This window comes from Cervus elaphus, chromosome 3, assembly GCF_910594005.1.
Source record: "Cervus elaphus chromosome 3, mCerEla1.1, whole genome shotgun sequence".
In the NCBI taxonomy this organism is placed as follows: Eukaryota; Metazoa; Chordata; class Mammalia; order Artiodactyla; family Cervidae; genus Cervus; species Cervus elaphus.
In genome coordinates, this window is record NC_057817.1 from 25,430,697 (window position 1) to 25,447,992 (window position 17,296).

General features: G+C 53.3%; 1 protein-coding gene across 2 annotated transcripts; it reads left to right on the forward strand.

Annotated features, from left to right (window-relative positions):
* Positions 1-9,236: 9,236 nt before the first annotated feature.
* Positions 9,237-17,296, forward strand: PPP1R1A (protein phosphatase 1 regulatory inhibitor subunit 1A). Of its 2 annotated transcripts, none has more exons than XM_043881784.1 (7): positions 9,237-9,463; positions 13,140-13,200; positions 14,170-14,207; positions 14,583-14,613; positions 15,216-15,371; positions 16,265-16,371; positions 17,159-17,296. In XM_043881784.1, the coding sequence occupies exons 1-6, from the start codon at positions 9,380-9,382 to the stop codon at positions 16,339-16,341; spliced, it is 447 nt and encodes a 148-aa protein (XP_043737719.1). In that variant the 5' UTR covers positions 9,237-9,379; the 3' UTR covers positions 16,342-16,371; positions 17,159-17,296. The 2 variants fall into 2 exon arrangements, with proteins under 2 accessions (XP_043737719.1, XP_043737712.1); XM_043881777.1 differs by having other exon boundaries at positions 9,242-9,463; positions 14,550-14,613.

Below are 17,296 nucleotides of genomic sequence, written 5' to 3' on the forward strand. Positions count from 1 at the left end.
GCTGAGCCACCAGGGAAGCCCAAGAATACGGGAGTGGGTAGCCTATCTCTTCTCCAGCGGATCTTCCCAACCTAGGAATTGAACCAGGGTCTCCTGCATTGCAAGTGGATTCTTTACCAGCTGAGCTACCAGGAAGGGATTGGGTTAAACCAGAGTATGTCATATCCTACAGAAGTAGAATACCAGGCAATAACAGAAATTGTAACATGCACTGGACAAAGTTAAGAACCAGAGCACACATTTTAGAAACTTTCTCTGTTCTCTTTACTGATGCTTGGGAGAAAGGTGAACTATGACCTCCTAGGTCTTCAGGTGGAAAGAATAAGTCTCAGTAATTAATGATTTTAAAAAGAAAAAGAATGCAGAAACAAACAACTATTTTCAGGAAAAGAAGTAACCATAGGAAAGATAATAAATCAGTCTGAAAACATCCAGTTCAGAGACTTCCCCTGTGGTCCAGTGGTTAAGACTCTGCCTTCCAATGTAAAAGACATGGGTTCGATCCCCAGCTGAGGAACTAAGATCTCACATGCCCCTGGGCAATTCCTGAGCCCGGCACCACAACTAGAGAGAAGCCACGGCAGAAAACCCTGCATGCCGCAATGAAGAGCCCTCCAGGTGCAGCTAAGACCTGACACAGTCAAATAAATAAACACATTTTTGAATAATAGTAATAAAGGCACTCAGTTCTGTTTCAAAGGTAAAGATCGACCTGAAGCACATTCTTGAGCTATTCTGCAGGATCCAAAGCCTCTCAACCACTCAACCAGCAGATTCACTGGAGCCCAGGGAATGAGGGCGCTAACCTTGGCTGACCCTCATGACTTCACTCAATAAGCTGCCTGGATTTTGTCAACCTAGAGTGCCCTGTGCCTCATTTTAATACTAAAATCTCCACTCCAAGGGCCGGGATTGCTGCCATTTTTGAACATGCAACCTATGTTTGAACATGTCACACTGCACATGCATATCTGGAATTCCACGTCCACATGGATGATCACATTCACCCCTTCGTGAATATGCATGCATTTTAGCTTAAAACTTCCCTGATCCTGCTGTTATGGGAGATAACACTTTGAGAGCTATCTCTGTGTCTCCTGACCTGTCACAAGTAATAAATTCTTCTGCTTTAATCAAAAGTACTTGATGTGTTCATTGGCTAAGCACCCCAAGCAATGGACCCATCGCATCCAGTAACAAAGGGAGGATTTTTCAAGAAGGAGATGCATGGAGGGAGCTGTGCTGTGAACCCCATCCCCTCTCTCCCAGGGAAAGGGAGGGGACCTACCCTCTTACAGCAAACCTAGTGGATGCTGGCATGGTTATCCCAACAACAGAATATGTGGCCCCTAGAGTGGGGGGTTGGAAGTATCCTAGGGCATGGATGCCTTCCAGAAGTTTAGAAGGAGAGACAAGGACAAGGGACCAGCCTGTGAGCAGGCTAGCCAAGCTGGTGCCTTGTGATAGCCTGGGCTCCCAGAGTTTGCCTGGCCAAGGAAGAACCAACTACGGGTCCTGGGAGAGAAACAGGTGTGTCCCCATCCATCCATCTTGGGTGCTGTCCAACATGGCTTCCTCAAGGGACAAAGAGACCCCAGCAGCTGAGGAAGGAGGCTCAAGTTCCCAGGATAAGGAAATACAGGTAGACAGGGCTGATCGCAAAGCTCTGAGGAGCCAGGAAAGCACCCATGAGAGAATGGTCAGCAGAGAACATCAGAGAGGAAGGGCAGGGACACTGCCAGCTGATAGAGAAGGAGGCTGAGTGCCAAAGGATGTAGAAACTCACCTACCCCTTCCTGTCTGCTCTGCACCACCCCACCAAACAGGGGTGGGGGGTGGGGGTGCAGGGGAGGAGGGAGAAGAGAAGCCAGCCACTGGCCTCTTCTCAGCCTCCAGCTGAAGCAAGGCCCAGCAGTCCACGGAAGAGCGGTGGTAAATAGAATATTATGCTTAGTGAAACGAGTCACAGAATGACAGATACTAAATGACATCACTCATGTGGAATCTAAAAAATAATAAAATGAATCTATATGCAAAACAGAAATAGACTCATAGACATTGAGAACAAATTCATGGTTACCAAAGGGGAGAGGAAAGGAGAGAGAGACAAATTATAAGCATGGGATTAACAGATACATACTACTATACATAGAACAGATAAGCGACAAAGATGTACTGTATAGTACAGAGAATTATATCTATCTTGTAACAACCTATAAGAGAATGTAATATGCAAAAAAACAAAAAACAAAACAAAACTGAATCACTATGTTGTACACCTGAAACTAACGCAATATTGTAAATCAATTGGACTTCAATTTTAAAAAAGACTAAAAGAATAGCAAGCCAAAAAAAAAAAAAATTAAAGTTTCAGATTTTGGTTCATATATTGATTGGTGTGGTCATTGTAATTTCTGAATTGAGCCTGTCTCTTATCTGAGAGCAAGCAGAAGAGTTAAAAGGCTTTCCTGGGTTTTCTCCAAGGAGCAAGCAAATAAATTCTCCCTGCCCACTAGCCCGATAAAGTATAAAGGATTGCATCATGAAATCAAACTCGTCAGATATTCAAAATGCAACTTTATTCTTTTATTACACGACAAGTTGTGGTTTTCATATAATATATAGTTTATAACATGCACAGTAATACCTGTAATATAGAATATGTACAATGTATAATGTAATAGGGGTTAGACTCTCCCCTACAACGGGACTAAATTACAGGGACCCAGGATTTCCTTCTCTCCTCCAGTCTAGAGCACCACTACTCCCATCCCTTTGTCTCTGTACCATCAGTAGCCTTTCTTTCTAGGCTTCTTGAGAGCCAGTCCAGCCCCACCCATGGGTCCTGAGCACCTCCTCTCCTCCTTGGGGAGGGGGAGAGACCTCCCGTACCAGCTCCAGCACAGCCTCCTGGAGCACTCACCACCTCCCTGCCCCGCCAGGCACTCTCACCATCTATAGTGGGTCGAAGAGAGTCTCAAAAAAGTTTGTATCTACCTAGAACCTCAGAATGTGAACATATTTGGAAATAGGGTCTTTGCAGATATAGTTAATTAAGGATCTTGAGGGGAAATTATCCCGGATTTAGGGTGGGTCCTAAATCCAACAACTGATGTCTTTACAGGAAGAGGAGAGGATGCAGAAAGACATACAAGAGGGAAGAAGGCCATGTAAAGAGAGAGGGAGAGATTGGAGTTACTTGTTGCCACAAGCCCAGGAAAGCCTGGGGCCATCAGAAGCTGAGCGAGGCAAGGATTGTCTCTGAGATACTTCAGAGGGAGCAGGGCCCATCTGACACCTCAATTCCAGGCTCCTAGGCTCCAAAACTTAAGAGATTAAATCCCTACTGTTTTAAACCATCCAGTTAGTGGTACGTTGTGACAACAGCCCGAACTAACACACCGTCTCCCCCTGTTCTTCTGGCTGGAGCCGCATTCAAGGGCCAACCCCTGGCAGGAGGAATGCCAAGGCTTGGGCTGGGGCCCAGTGACCTCTGCCAAGCCTGGGAGGAGTGGGGGAGGAGGATGGGCTGTGACTTTCAAATGACCCCCGATTCCTGCTCCTGCTGAGCAGCCCCAGGAGAAACCAGGCATCTGTTCCTCAGCCACCTACCCTCAACAATGCACCCAGAGCCCAGGGGCCCCTTCCCTCCTACTGCTAGTAACCTACCTCAGTCCAGTCCTGTGGCTGGGGAATTTTCCATCCCACTCCCAAGTCAAAGTCATTAGATTTAATCATTAACAGGGCGGGTGTTAATTAGCAGGACAGAGTGATCATCCATCCTGATGAGGACACAGCTGGCCATCAAGAACAGCTGACCAGACAAGGGTGCGGAGAGCAGGCTCTGGCTAAAAAGGGGCAAGGGGTGTTCTGCAGACCCCTTCCCAAAGCCTCTGTTTCTTTTTTTCTTTTTCTTTTTTAAAAATTTATTTTAATTGGAGGATAATTACTTTACACTATTGTGATGGTTTTTGCTATACACCAGTATGAATTGGCCATAGGTATACAGGTGTGCCCTGCACCCTGAATCCCCCTCCCACCTCACTCCCCACCCTATCCCTCCAGGTGGTCACAGAGCACCGACTTTGGGTGCCCTGTGAAGCTCCCATTTCTTCATCCCTGCCTTTTCCCGAGTCAAAGGAGAAAACATTAGCTAAGATGAGCTCCTTGCTACTCATGTTCATTTCTCAAGAGCTTAATGGGTTCCAGGCACTGAGCTAGGCACTCCTGTGGATCCCATCATCACTAGGATAGTAGAGGCATTAATACCTATTATTTACAAATAAAGAAACTAAGGCTCAGAGAGGGTAAGCATCTTGCCCAATGTGGCAGAGCTGGGATCTGAACCCAGGAGACTGTTATCCGAGCAATCAGAGGTCATACTGACCTTCCTCCTTCCCCGGATGCACCTCATCCTTGTACTTTCACTTTGCGATATCTATCATTTCTAATTACTTAGTTACCCTACTCCACCCAGAGCCCTGCTAGGGCGTAAGGTACCAGTGGACAGAGATTGTACGTGTTTTGTGCTCCACTGTATCCCCAGCACTGAACACAATGCCTGGGACACATGCATACCTGATAACAATTTGTCGGAAATATAAATTCAACCTATTAGAGAGTTGATGTAGAAGGCAAGAGGTGATGATCACAGGGCTAAATCGCATCTCAGGAGGTCCTCGGGTTCATGCCTCTGCTTCAGGTCCAGCTGTGGCCCTGCCATAGCCTTCAAATCTGGGGAAAGTATGGCCTCGGGTTTGAGTCCCTGAGAGAGCTGCTGCTTCTCTCTTGGCCTCAGTTTCCCCTCTTGAGCTCAAGGGGGTGGATTTGGCTGATCTCTAAGTCTCTTCCATCTCTACCAGTCTTGTGGTTCAAGAGGCAAAGCACTTGGGAAATGAGCATCCCTCGGTTTGAATCACCAGCTCTGGCCCCATTCCCAAGAATGCCAGCTGCAAGGGGGTGTGCACCCAAGCCTGGCAGAATTGCAACGATGGGCTTTTTCACAGGCAAACTAGGACCCATGCAGCTGGAGGAGGCTGGGCCTTCTGAGTCATCCCCTGAGAGGCCACACATCTACCCCTGTGGTGCTACTGGGGCTCACAAGATGCTCTGGAAACTTCTCTTGTGGAGATGCCTTCTAGATGGGGCTTGGAGCCCAGGGGACAGACAGTCTCACTGCAGGGCACCCACACCTCGGCTCTAGGTCCAGTTCTGCTCCTCACCTGGTTCCCCTCCTTCTTCAAAAGGCACAACCCCTAAAGACTCTCCCTTGTTTCCAGAAGAGCAGAGCCACCCCAAAGGAGAAAGATTGGCTCCCCAGGAAGGATTTACAGAGCAGATGCCACACATTCTGAGCTTATTCCAAAAGAATTTCCAGAGATGTTTGAGAAACTGCAGCAAATTGGTGGGAACATATGGCTTCGCAGGGGGACCACTTGGCTAGGGTTCTTACTCCTACGGGTGTGTAAAGTCTCAGCTGAGTGTGTGCAAGTGTGCACGCATCATGTTTTCAACAGGCAGGAATTCCGCCCTGCCACACTGGCCAGCAGGGAGACACAAAGATAGAGGTAAGGGCTCCACCTCCTGGGTTCTAACCCTAATTCGGAGACTTCCTGCCTGTGTGACAGTGTGTGTGTTCGGTCGCTTCAGTCATGTCCGGCTCTTTACAACCCTATTGGACTGTTGCCCACCAGGCTCCTCTCTTCATGGAATTCTCCAGGCAAGAATACTGGAGTGGGTTGCCATGTCCTTCTTCAGGGGATCTTCCCAACCCAGGGATCAAACCCAGGCCTCTCACACTGCAGGTGGATTCTTTACCATCGGAGCTACCTGGGAAGACCACCCATGTGATGGTAGCATCCCTAACTCAGAATGACAAAAATTAAAACAGGAAGAAACCTGCACAATCACCTGGTCTTCCTTGTTTTACAGATGAGTGTGTGTGTGTGTGTGTGTGTGTGTGTGTGTGTGTGTGTTGGGGACAAGGGGGAGTGATTGCTCCAGGGTGGACCAGAGAGTTGGAAGCAGGGGGAGGAATTGAACTCTGACCTCCCAAATCCCAACCCAGATGGACCTTCCCAGCATCACCTCTCTACACACCCTTGCTTTTGAAAAGTAAAATAAAGATCATAATTCTGCCCTCCTTCCTGGTTGGGTGTGGGGATTAGTGAATTAACATGGGAGAAGGTTAGTGAGGAATGAAGAAGACAGACAAATAAAAGCAGAAAGTGCTGAGAGCCACAAAGAGCAGCCCCCATTAAGCCTGAGTCCAGCTCCTGAGAGAGTCAAGAGTCGGAAGGGTGGGAGATGCAAAGTAATTGCATGGCCGCCACATCCCTGTAACCTTAAATATTTTATGGACCCAGAAGTACACCACGTGGAACAGCCACTGCTCCTCCAGTGGGCCGGGACTGCAGCAGGGACGTGAATGCTTGCACACACACAAGCACACCTTGCACAGACACGTGCAAGCGGGGAAGGGCTGGGACAGGGCAGGCTCTGACTCTCGCTCATTCTAGGAAGGGCTCCAAGAGCAGGCATGGCAACTCCCTGCCCCGTGTGTGAGCGACACATGTTGTCTTCTTCCACCCACGAGCAACAGACACCCACAGTCACCCCCCCAGCTCTGGGCATTAGAAAGGTCAAGATGACATCACCCAACACCTTCACAGACAGACACCTTCCAGCTCGTGCGGCAACCCCAGCACCCAAGTCTGCAGCCAGCCACACTCCCCTCCCCGCTCCCCATCAGCGCTTGCCCCCGCCATCCCCAGCCTCCTCCCAGAGCCAGAAGCGAGAGCTGCCTCTCCTCCCTCCCCCTCTTGCCTCCTCCGCCTCCACCCCAGCACCGGCTGCTCCCAGGACCCCTCGTCCCACGCAACCCCCATCAGCCATCTCTTCAAAGCCTGAGCGCTCCGGGCACTCTCCTGACCTGAAGCTTCCAGGGAAGGCAGTCTGAGAATCTGAAGCTTGAGAAGGGAACATGAAGGGTGGGTGTGAGGTTTTGAGAGGAATCTCGACGACCAAACCAAAGTTTGAAGGGCATGGAACAAATTGGGTGACAGGGGTGGGTATGCAGGGTCTTCTTATGAGAGCCTGGAGAGGTGACTCCCCTAATTCTGCTGTCCGCCAGGAGATAACATGACAGTAATGGGGTGTGTATGTGTGTGTGGTGTGTGTGTATGTGTGTGAAGTCGCTTCAGTGGTGTCCGACTCTGTGAGCAGTTATCAGTTAATTGAGGGCCTCCTGCATGCTAGGTACCTTACCTCCTATGATAGTCAATCCTATCGTAGGGAAAATTCTGCCCATTTTAAATGTGGAAATCAAGGCTCAGTGAGGGGCATCTGAGGGCCTAGATGTGTTGTTGTTCAGTCGCTCAGCCACGTCCAGCTCTTTGTGATCCCATGGAGGGCAGCACATTGGGCTTCTCTGTCGGGCTGTGGGGATCCCGACTTCAAGTTTTAGGTTCCAGGGTCCTTGCGGAATAGGCGAGGGGGAGGGAGGGACAAGTCACCTATTCAAAGGACACTTTGGCCCCGGTTCTGTGTATGTGTGGTTAGGAGAGAGATGAGTGGAAGGAAAGCCAGAGAGCCTGTCCTGTTGAGCCCCTGTGTCTCCCACCCTATCCTATCCTCTTCGCTTCAGTGTCCACACATGTACTCCCACCACGGCCACTTGTGCGGAGGAGAGAAGCAACTGGGGGAGGGAGGTATCTGGGGTTCACAACCAGCTGGGCTGGTCCTGCTACATCAAAGAGAGCACAAAGGGACCATGCAATCACAGGTTGGGTGTAGGGGGTCATTCCTGGAGCAACAGTGAAACAGAAGTTAGTTCACAGCAGACAGAGGTCTGGCTGGCCTACTGGGTCCCTTATAACCCCAGCCTTGCCCTGAGAAAACAGCCAGGCCTGTGGTGTGTAAAAGGATCCGGTTAGGGGGAAGGCCAGAGGTTATTTTGGTAGGTAAGAGGGAAAGGGGCAATGCGAAATCCAGGCCAGGGAAGGGCTGCCCGGGAGAGGAGGCAACCGAGGATTTAGACTGACCCCTTAGAGGGGAGGATGATCCCAGGGTCCCCAGAGGACCAGGTGTCAATCTGTATAGAAGGGGCCAGTTGTTCGGTTTGAGGTTAAAGAAACAGATCTCTGGCCCGGGCCCCTGTTCAGCCCCTCCCCCAGAACTCCCTGTCCCTGCTCCCTGGGCCCAGTTCTCCTCCTCCCCCAAAGAGGCATCATCCAGCCTTGCCCGGCCGCAGTGCCCCCCACCTCTCTTCCCTCCACTCAGAGGCCCCCAGCCCCTGGCAGAGTGCCCACCAGGTCTGGTGAATATTCTGTCTCCCTCACTCACTAGTATTGGCATCTTGGTCCTACACCAAACTAGTAAGTTCTTCGCACGGTCTCACCTCCATCTCCTCAATTACGGCAGATCCTTTTCATTACTCTGCCAATAGTGGAACTAGAAACCAACCCCCATCTGTAAACAAGCCACCCCACCAAAGGCATGTCCCTCTCCACCAGCAAGGAACTCTCTCCGCTGGGAGGCCTTCCACCTGCTTTACATCCCCAGAATTTAGCAAGCAGAAAGAGAAACCTATTTCACAAGCATTACTGGCTCCCCACCCGTTTCTCCTCCTACTAAGTCCTAGATGGTCCTCGCTCCCAGAGCCCTCCACCCACTGCCATCAAGACAGAGGCTCCGGAGACCCTCTAAGATCTTCGTTTCCCCCTCCCGCCGCAGAGTGAAACCAGACCTGTGCCCAGACCCCAGGCCTCCCCTCCAAGCTTTCACCTCCGAGCTAGCCTTTTCCTTTCAATGGAAAGTCCCTCTCCTAGTCTAACTTTAATCCCTCCTGCTGCAAGCCTAGATCCCCTTTCTTTTCTCTTTGAAGCGACCCCTTTAAGATCAGAAAGGAAATCTTCCTCTAGCGTTTGCAGCCTCCTCTCTCGCAGCGCCCCTCCACCTTCCCAGCCCCTCGATTTTGCCCCAGGTTGGAGAAGTTCTTCGTGACCGCTCCGCACCTCCACCCCCCACCTCCCTCCACCCTACTAGAACTCAGGATTCCCCGCCCGAGCCGCATCTACTGCGACCCGGGCCGGGCCACACCCGCCTCGCCCTTCCGCGAGGCGTTGACCCCCGGCAGCCGGCGGCGCGGCCACGACGGGGTTAAGGCTCCGGGCGGGGGGAGGCGGAGGGGGCCGGGAGGGGCGGGGGCCGAGCCAATCGGCGGCCGCGGAGTCCCCTGGGCCGCGAGCCGGGACCGCTGAGCCGGGAGCCGGGAGCCGAGCGCGCCGGGCTGGGGCTGGGCCGGAGCGGAGCGGAGAGGCAGCGCGCCCGCCCCAGCCCCGAGTCCGCCGCCTGGCCGCCCGCAGCCGCCGCCCCCGCCATGGAGCAAGACCACAGCCCCCGGAAGATCCAGTTCACCGTCCCGCTTCTGGAGCCGCACCTTGACCCCGAGGCGGCGGAGCAGGTGCGGAGCGGGGCGGGGCGGCAGGGGTCTCGCGCCCGGCGGAGGACGAGGGACCCCAGACTGTGCGATCCCAGACCCCCGCTCAGTCCTCCCTTAGCACTGCGCCCCTGCGAGGGCCAGCGCGGTGTTGGGGGGGGGGTCTTCTCTCCCCTCCCCCACCGTGGGAGCCCCATCTCCCCGTCTGTGCTTCTCCGAGATGGACAGAAGGACGAACGCCTGCCCTCGAAGCCGGTCCCCACGAGAGTCGCTCCCTTCCTCCCCCAGCCCTGGGGGAGGGGGCTTGCCTGAGGACACGACCCCTCCCCCCCTACACCAGTCTTGCATCCCCCACCCAGTCAAACCCCGCCAGAGTTTCTGAGCTCGGTGGGGACGCCCAAGGCTGTTGGAGGGGTTAAGGGAGACGGCAGGTAACCGAGGGAGTTGAAAGAGGGGAAAGAGCCCACCCCAGCCCTGTCCTAACTGGGGGCGACCCTGCCGGGCTCCAGAGAGTGAGGACGAGAAGGGGTTGAGGAGAGCTGCGAGGGCTGGGGCTTTGGGGAGAGGAGCGGTCGTGCGTGCAGGCTGGCTCCCCTCTCTGCAAGTCTGGACACGTGGGTCCTTGTTCCCAACTCCTGCCCTTTGGATCGGTAGTAGGGTGGGGGGGGGGGGGAGGGCATGGAGAGAATGGCCTTGGGGAGGCCGAAGCGGGGGCTTTCTAGGGGCTAGGGTCCAAGCTGATCGTAGACAGGGAGAAGCCCTGTGCTGGCCTGGGCTCAAGGGTGGGAGTCCAGGGCCCTGGCCCAGCCTCCCGTCCTGGCCTATTTTTAGCTCAGAGCAGCCTGGCAGAGGCGGCAGTGTATGAGAGTGTGTGAGCAACTGTGTGTGTCGGGGAGAGTGAGCATGTGTGTGGAGACGGTGACCACCCGTGGTGGCTACTACCACCCATTTGCCAAATATTTGCTCTTTGCTCCATCGTTTTTGGTGTTCTCTGTCCATTTGCCTAGACATCCCTGCTCCTAAAGAATATTCATTTCCCACAAGGTCTCTGCCCTGTTTCCCCACCTGACTGCAGGGTCTCTGGCTGGGCCTCCCCCTGCCCCCCGAAAAAGCTCTGAGCTCTTGGGATGGGCTGGAGAGCATGTTCTTCCTGCTGCTCCAGCTGTTTGGGGAAATAAGGTTTGGATGTGAAGGTTCAGTACACTCCCTGTAACTTTAGCTTCCCAGAGTGTGGGGAGGGGTTAGGGACCTGCATCTTCATCCCCTCCCTAACCTGGTGGAAGCCGCATCTCCAGACCTCAAAGGTATGACACCAGGGAGGGAGGGTGCGAGACTGCAGACCTCCTGAGGATGAGTGTGGAGAGCCAGGAGCATGGGGAGCATTCCCTTGGGGTCAGGGAAAAGGCTGATTTGCCTGGAGGCAGGAGACTGGCTAAAATAACCTCAGATCCAGGGAGAGGGGCCCAAGAGTGTGAGTGAGCCAGGGGCTTAGGGGTGAGGTTCCAAACAGAAATGCCTGCCGCTGATGCAGCCAGTACCCGTGCCTGACACCTGCCTCTGTTTGGTGTTAGAGGAGACAGGTGGAGGTGTGTGTTGAGAGGAGGAAGGGGTAGGCCAGCTGGCCTAGAGGTTTAGGGGGCCAGGGGAGGAGGAGGAGGCAGTGCTATAGAGCCAGAGAGAAAAAAGGCCTGGGACTTCAGCCTGCTTTTCTCTCCTCTTCAGAAATCTGTGTCTGCTCGGCCTGAAATTCTACCTGCAGTCCAACTTCAGCCCCTCTTGCTATCTTACCCATGTGTGTAGGCAAAAAGCTCCAGGCTTGGCAGGAGCACCTAAGCCAGATCGACCTGAGAGGGTGGCAGGGGTTGGAAACTCTGAGTTATGGAGACAGAGTGGCAGGGGATGGAGGGGTGCCCACAGCTACCAGGTCCTTGGCGTAACTGGTTTGGAAATAAATCAGAGGCAATGGCACCAAGCGTCCTTGAGAGCTAGAATTTGTGATAGGGGCAAGGAAAATGAAAGAGACCGACACTCATTTCCTAGTAGTTCAGGGACCTGGGAGTACTTCCAGAAGTCTAACTTTCCTCCTCCTGTAGGACATCAAAATTCTCAAGGACTCTGAGCGCTTAGAAATCTTGTCCAAGGCAAGGGATTTGGTTATGGAAGGGACCTGTCCAAGGTCAGAGTCCTCCTGCCCTCTCAAGGCCCTTTCCTATCACACTTGCAGTGTCCTTCTTAGGCTCCCAACACCCTCTCATCCCCACCCACCACATCTTCTCCCTGCCTCAGCACCCCTCCCCCAGGGCGGGATGAGTTCCCTCCTGTAAGAATGGCCTCACTCCACATGCAGGAAACACACTTGCCCACCTGAGGGCCCCCAGCACGTTTGCACCAGGAACAGCCAGAGGTGGACTCACAAATATTGTCTGTGCAGCGCATGCGTGTATGTGTGCATGATCACACACACACACACAACTGGTATTGCAGGGACCTTAAAATGTCACCCCAAAAAGACGCTGCTGGCTTCTCCTGAGAAAACAATGCCTACCCCAACCTACCCCTATTCTACACACCCATTTCTTCTTTGGGGAGCCCCTCAATAGACTAACCCTGCCCCCTGCTATGGCCGATACCCACTTTCTGGGCAAAGAAAAGGGCAGGCGTCTTTCTACTCCCACCCCCACCCCTTTACCCCACTCCGGTAATGATTCTAAATAATGGACACAGAGAGATAGGGATGTGATCATTCAGTGTCCTCAGCCTACTTCTCTCAGCCCTGGATAATTTTAGCCTCTTTCCTAGTCCCATTAGTCTTCCCTCCCCTCCTCTGCCCTGGAGGGAGTTGCAGGGACTCCAACCCCAAGGTTCCCTTCACTTCCAAACCTCCAGAGAAAGGGGAAAAACTACACGTCCCAAGAGTCCTTGGACTGGCTTTGACAACAATCAACTTTATTGGCAGCAAGACAAAAGAACAGAGGTGGGGGAAGAGGGGCTCAGAGGCCCGGCAGTCAGTCAGCTCTTATCTGTTAATTTCTTAGACTGGGACCCGGGAGCCCAGGATAAGATTTCTCAGCTTAGCTTTAGTCCCTGGCCATGGTCCTGCCTCAGGCTCCTCCTCATATGATATTTACCATGACAAGGATTTCTCCAGACCGTTATTTCCTGACACATCAGAAAGGCAGTGTGTCCAAAGATAGGGAGGAGATGAGGGAGGGAGGGGCACAGGCCAGAAGGAGGCACATTCAGATCAGACCTGCCTTCTCTGTGCTGTCCTCCCAGGCTGGGTGGGAGTGGAGGCATGCTCTCCGCTGGTGCTGGCCCATAGCAAGTTCATGTCCTTTTGGGGAGTGGGCTGGGACCCTGAGGGGAACGCTTTGTTCCCTCTCGGGTTATTTCTGAGCATTGATCCAGGGTGGACGGAAGGACAATGGGCTGGAGATCAATGCATTAGCACAGATATAGATGCTGAGATGGAGAGCTAGGCCAGGACCTGGGGAGATGCACAGACAGAAAGGGGGGCTGGGGGGAGCAGCGAAGAGTGGGGAAGGTCTTCTGGGTCCCCAGGGCAGAGGGAGGACCCAAGAATGTCCCCCAGGGACCGAGGGTTCAGTGTAACGTGGCGTGCTAAGTGGGCGGTGTGGATTATGTTGCTGAGTGTGCTGGGGCCGTGACGCTTCCACATGTACTTGACCTCTTCCCTCAGATCCGGAGGCGCCGCCCCACCCCTGCCACCCTCGTGCTGACCAGTGACCAGTCATCCCCAGGTAAACCCCAGGTTGGGTCACTAAAGGGAGTGGGGGCTGCTGAAGACAGCTTGGTCCCAGTGAGAGAAGGTGGGTGCTAAATAGATAGCAGGGCAGGTCTGAGGAGCCAGAGGTCTCCTCGGTCCCAGAGGCATGAAAGTAGCAGGAGGGTTTCCTTTGCTTTGGAAAGACCGAGCAGGAGACCACTTGGTTCCTAAGCCCCCCAGGAGTTGGGGTGGTCAGTGGAGTGCTGGTTGCTGTGGCAACAGCCTTCCAGATTTCTCCAGCAACTGAGAGGCCGCTGCCCCCATCCCCAGAGGCGGTGACAGCTGTGAGGGGGTGGGACCGCCTCCATCAGCTATTTTCACAGCCCCCAGAGGGAAAGGGGAAGGTTAGAAACAGCCTAGGGAGCAGCTGGCGTTCTGGTCGCCAGTGTCCCATCAAGGTCTGGAGAGACAGCAAGGTCTCAGAGAATGTCAGGGGCGCTGGCGGGAGAGTGGAAGAGAGATGGTGGCGCTAAGAAGCCCGACTGGCAATCTGGATGTCTGAGCCTCCAACTACTTAAAAGGATTGTCCTGTACAGGACAAGTTTGCCGTTCTCTCCTCTGCTCGGTCCAATTCTAGATCCAGGGTAGGGAGTATGGTTGGAAGGAGGCAGAGATGGATATTTCAGAAGGAGGAAAAGAGCAGAAGGACCACAAAGCCTGCCTTCAGGAACCTCCAGGTTTGAGGCAAGGATGTAGATGCAGGCTAACTACAGAGACAAGGACCAGACTAGAAGCAGGAGATAAAGCCAACCAGCAGAGCAGGATGGGGCTGGAGGGAGGAGGCCAGGACAGCCCATCAGGACCAGCTTCCTAGGGGCAGATGTGAGGGACCAATCACAAGGGAGCTGATTGCAGGGGCTCCTCCCCTTGAGAAGTCAGACTGCCCAGGGCCCCCCCTGGATCTCCCATCCCCATCACTTTCTCCTCTCCCTCCTTCCCTCAGAGGTAGATGAAGACCGGATCCCCAACCCACTTCTCAAGGTGAGCTGGCCCCTCCCGCTCAGCCCAGTGCAGAGAACCCCCAGACTTATTAGAGGATTATGCCTCCAGCCACAGCGCCCCACCTGTAGGACCTTTTGTCTCCCTCCTGCTTGTGCCCTTCACATGTTCTTGAGTGGAGCTGCATGCACAGTCCCCTACATTCCCCCGACACAGTCTTCTTGCTCACCATCATGGGCAGGGTAGGGGCTGGGGAAGCAAGAGTTTTCTTCCCCCCACTTTCTGAAGCCCACATCTCCCCCCAGTCTCCAGTCTAAAAGCCTGGCAAGGCAGAGGGGAGGGCGAGAAGGGTGGGCGCCCACCTGTGCTATATGCCCTTCACAGCCCACTTTGTCCATGTCTCCACGGCAACGGAAGAAGGTGACGAGGACCACACCCACAATGAAAGGTTCGGAAAACCCTTCCCTGCCACACCTGATGCTGAGCAGTAGCCAGGACGACACCCCTTTGGAAGGAATCCTTGGGAAGTCATTAAACCTGCCTTTGCCAAAGGAGAGTTGCTGGACTCCGGGGGGCGGCGGTGGTGGTGGGGGGGTGCTGCATTCCAGCTCTGCCACCGACTAGCTGGGTAGCCTAGAGAACCCGCTTAACCTCCAGGGCCCCTGAATACTACCTCACTTTGGCCGTTAAATAAAATATGTGAAGTCACCCAGCGCAGTGCACAGCACAGAGAAGGTATTCAAATATTTCTTGAATCTAAATGGAGTCTTTTCTCCTGCCCACAAGGGAGACCAGGTATCCCAGCAAGTCAGGGGGATCTTTCGTTCTTAAAGTCTCTCCCCTTCCCCTCTCTCAGCTTTGAAGAAAGTACATTTTATTGTTTAGCTTTAGTCCCTCCTCATTGGCCAGTGAATGTCCTTCCTTGGACAGGAAAGTCAAATCACACAGGCAGTGTGCGCTGGCCCTCTAGTGGAGCTGTCGAAGCTGAGGGTCCACAGAGGAGATAGGGCAGTCACGTCCAATGCTCTCCCCTTTTCCCTTCACCCCCAGAGCTCCAGATGATGGTTGAACATCACCTGGGGCAACAGGAGCAGGGAGAGGAGCCTGAAGGAGCCGCTGAGAGCACAGGGACCCAGGAGTCCTGCCCACCCGGGATCACAGACACAGCAGCGGAGTCACAGCCGGGCACCTCTGGGAAAACACACAGTACGTTGAGGCTGGGGAGGGACCAGCCCAGGGGAGGTCAGCCTTATTGGCTGTGGGGAGGGGCCTAGCAGTAGCCAGAAACCGTCTTAAGAATATGGATCCTTTGCATAACCAGCATGTGTTTGCATCTCTTCACCTTTCCTTGCTGAATGACACCATCCCCTCCCACTTGGACTTCCCAGGTCCCTGATATATGGTGGGGGGAGCCTGCCAGAATGGAAGCAGCTTTCTGGGCTAGAATTCTGGCTCTGCCACTACACCAGCCCCGAGGCCTTGAGCTACTTACTTAACCTCAGTCAGCTAAGTGATAATGATGGTGCCTATTGCATTGGGTTGTTTGTGAAAATTAAATGAGACTGATCCTTAGCTCGGCAGCAAATACACACAAAGCATGCAAGAAATGGAAGCTGCATGTCCACGGGTCCTTATCCCAGATGTAGGCGAGAAGTCAGAATTTTTCCAGTGACAACAATATACATACTGTGTGTTCCGTCATACTCCCAGCAGAGTCCCCCTGTAGTCAAACATGTGAATATTTCTGCAGGGAAATGAATGGGCACACTAAGAGGGATGCATAAGCTATCAAAAGCCTCCTCTCCATTCAGGTCAGGTTTAGCCACACACTGAGATCATACCCAAATGTTTAAGCTTTTTTAGAGGTTTATTGTTTTTGTTTTTTTTTTTCCTGATTGCAGACTTCAAAAAAATAGTGAACCTAAGTAGTCATTGTGACCAGAGAAAACCCCATAGGTCTTGCCCCCTTGCCCTCAGCTGGTCTTGGGCTCCTCTCAAGGGTTGTTGGAGTATGGGATGGGGTAAGCAGAAGCAGCTCCCTCTCTCCAAGCCCTGGTGAGCACTACCTCTCCCTCCTGCCACCTGTTCTCCCTCCTCAGAGCCTGCAGAATCCATCCCTAACACTCAGGAGAGGGGAAGTGAGAAACCCAGCACAGAGGGACCCTCAAGCCAATGACCACCACTGGATTGCCAGGGAGCCAACATGGTAAGACCCCCAGGCTGCGTGCCCAGTCTGCAGGAGAGCAGGCTGTGTGAGGAGGGCGAGGGCTGAGGTCTAGAGTCAGGGAAAGGTGACAAAAAGGACCAACTTCAGCCTCTGAAAAGCTGTCCTCTATGGCCAGAGGATTTGCATCTCCCCTGATGGACAAATGTGCTTCCCAGGTGGCTCAGTGGTAAAAACACTGCCTGCCAATGCTTAGGAGAGGCAAGCGACGCAGGTTAGATCAATGGGTCCAGAAGATCCCCTGGAGGAGGAAATGGCAACCCACTCCAGTATTCTTGCCTGGAAAATCTCATAGACAGAAGAGCCTGGCGGGCTACAGTCCATGGGGTAGCAAAGAGTCAGACACAACTGAGCATGTGCAATGATGGATAAAGAGAAATGGGATTCAGCTGCAGCAGGGGGTACTGAGGTTAGACTCTGAGGACTTCTGGCTCCTGGAATGGATGATGGAAGTTGACCATGGATTTTCTGATAGAGGGCATTTGGAACCCAAAGGAAGAGCTGAGCTCATCTGTCCAGGCTGGATGACCGCTCCAAGACGGCTCCAAGTGGTCTTGCCTGGATCAGAGACAGGGATGAAATGACCTTGTGAGCTCTGATTTGACAGTCTGCCCTCCCCTGTGGAGACTGGATGAGGGGCCAGGGCTTGGAATGGGACGTCATACTTAGATGCCTGACTAACGGGGTGGCTGGGCAGCCAGCAGGGGAGGGGACAGTAGGACCGCAGGCCTCTCACTCACTCTCTTTCTACCCGCTTCCCTTGCAACAGGTCTGAGAGTGAGGAGGCGTCTTAGAATCAAGCCCGCAGTTGAGAATGCATGGACACTGGATTTGTTTCTTATTTCCTCACTTCGGGGGAAAAACCTCTTGTTTTTAAAAAGTGATAAATTTGGTGTTAAGTCCTTGA

Coding starts and splice junctions, on each gene's coding strand:
- PPP1R1A (XM_043881777.1), top strand. CDS start 9,380: ATGGAGCAAGACCACAGCCCCCGGAAGATCCAGTTCACCGTCCCGCTT. Junction 9,464..13,139: donor ACCCCGAGGCGGCGGAGCAG/GTGCGGAGCGGG, acceptor CTCTTCCCTCAG/ATCCGGAGGCGCCGCCCCAC. Junction 14,614..15,215: donor GACCACACCCACAATGAAAG/GTTCGGAAAACC, acceptor CTTCACCCCCAG/AGCTCCAGATGATGGTTGAA.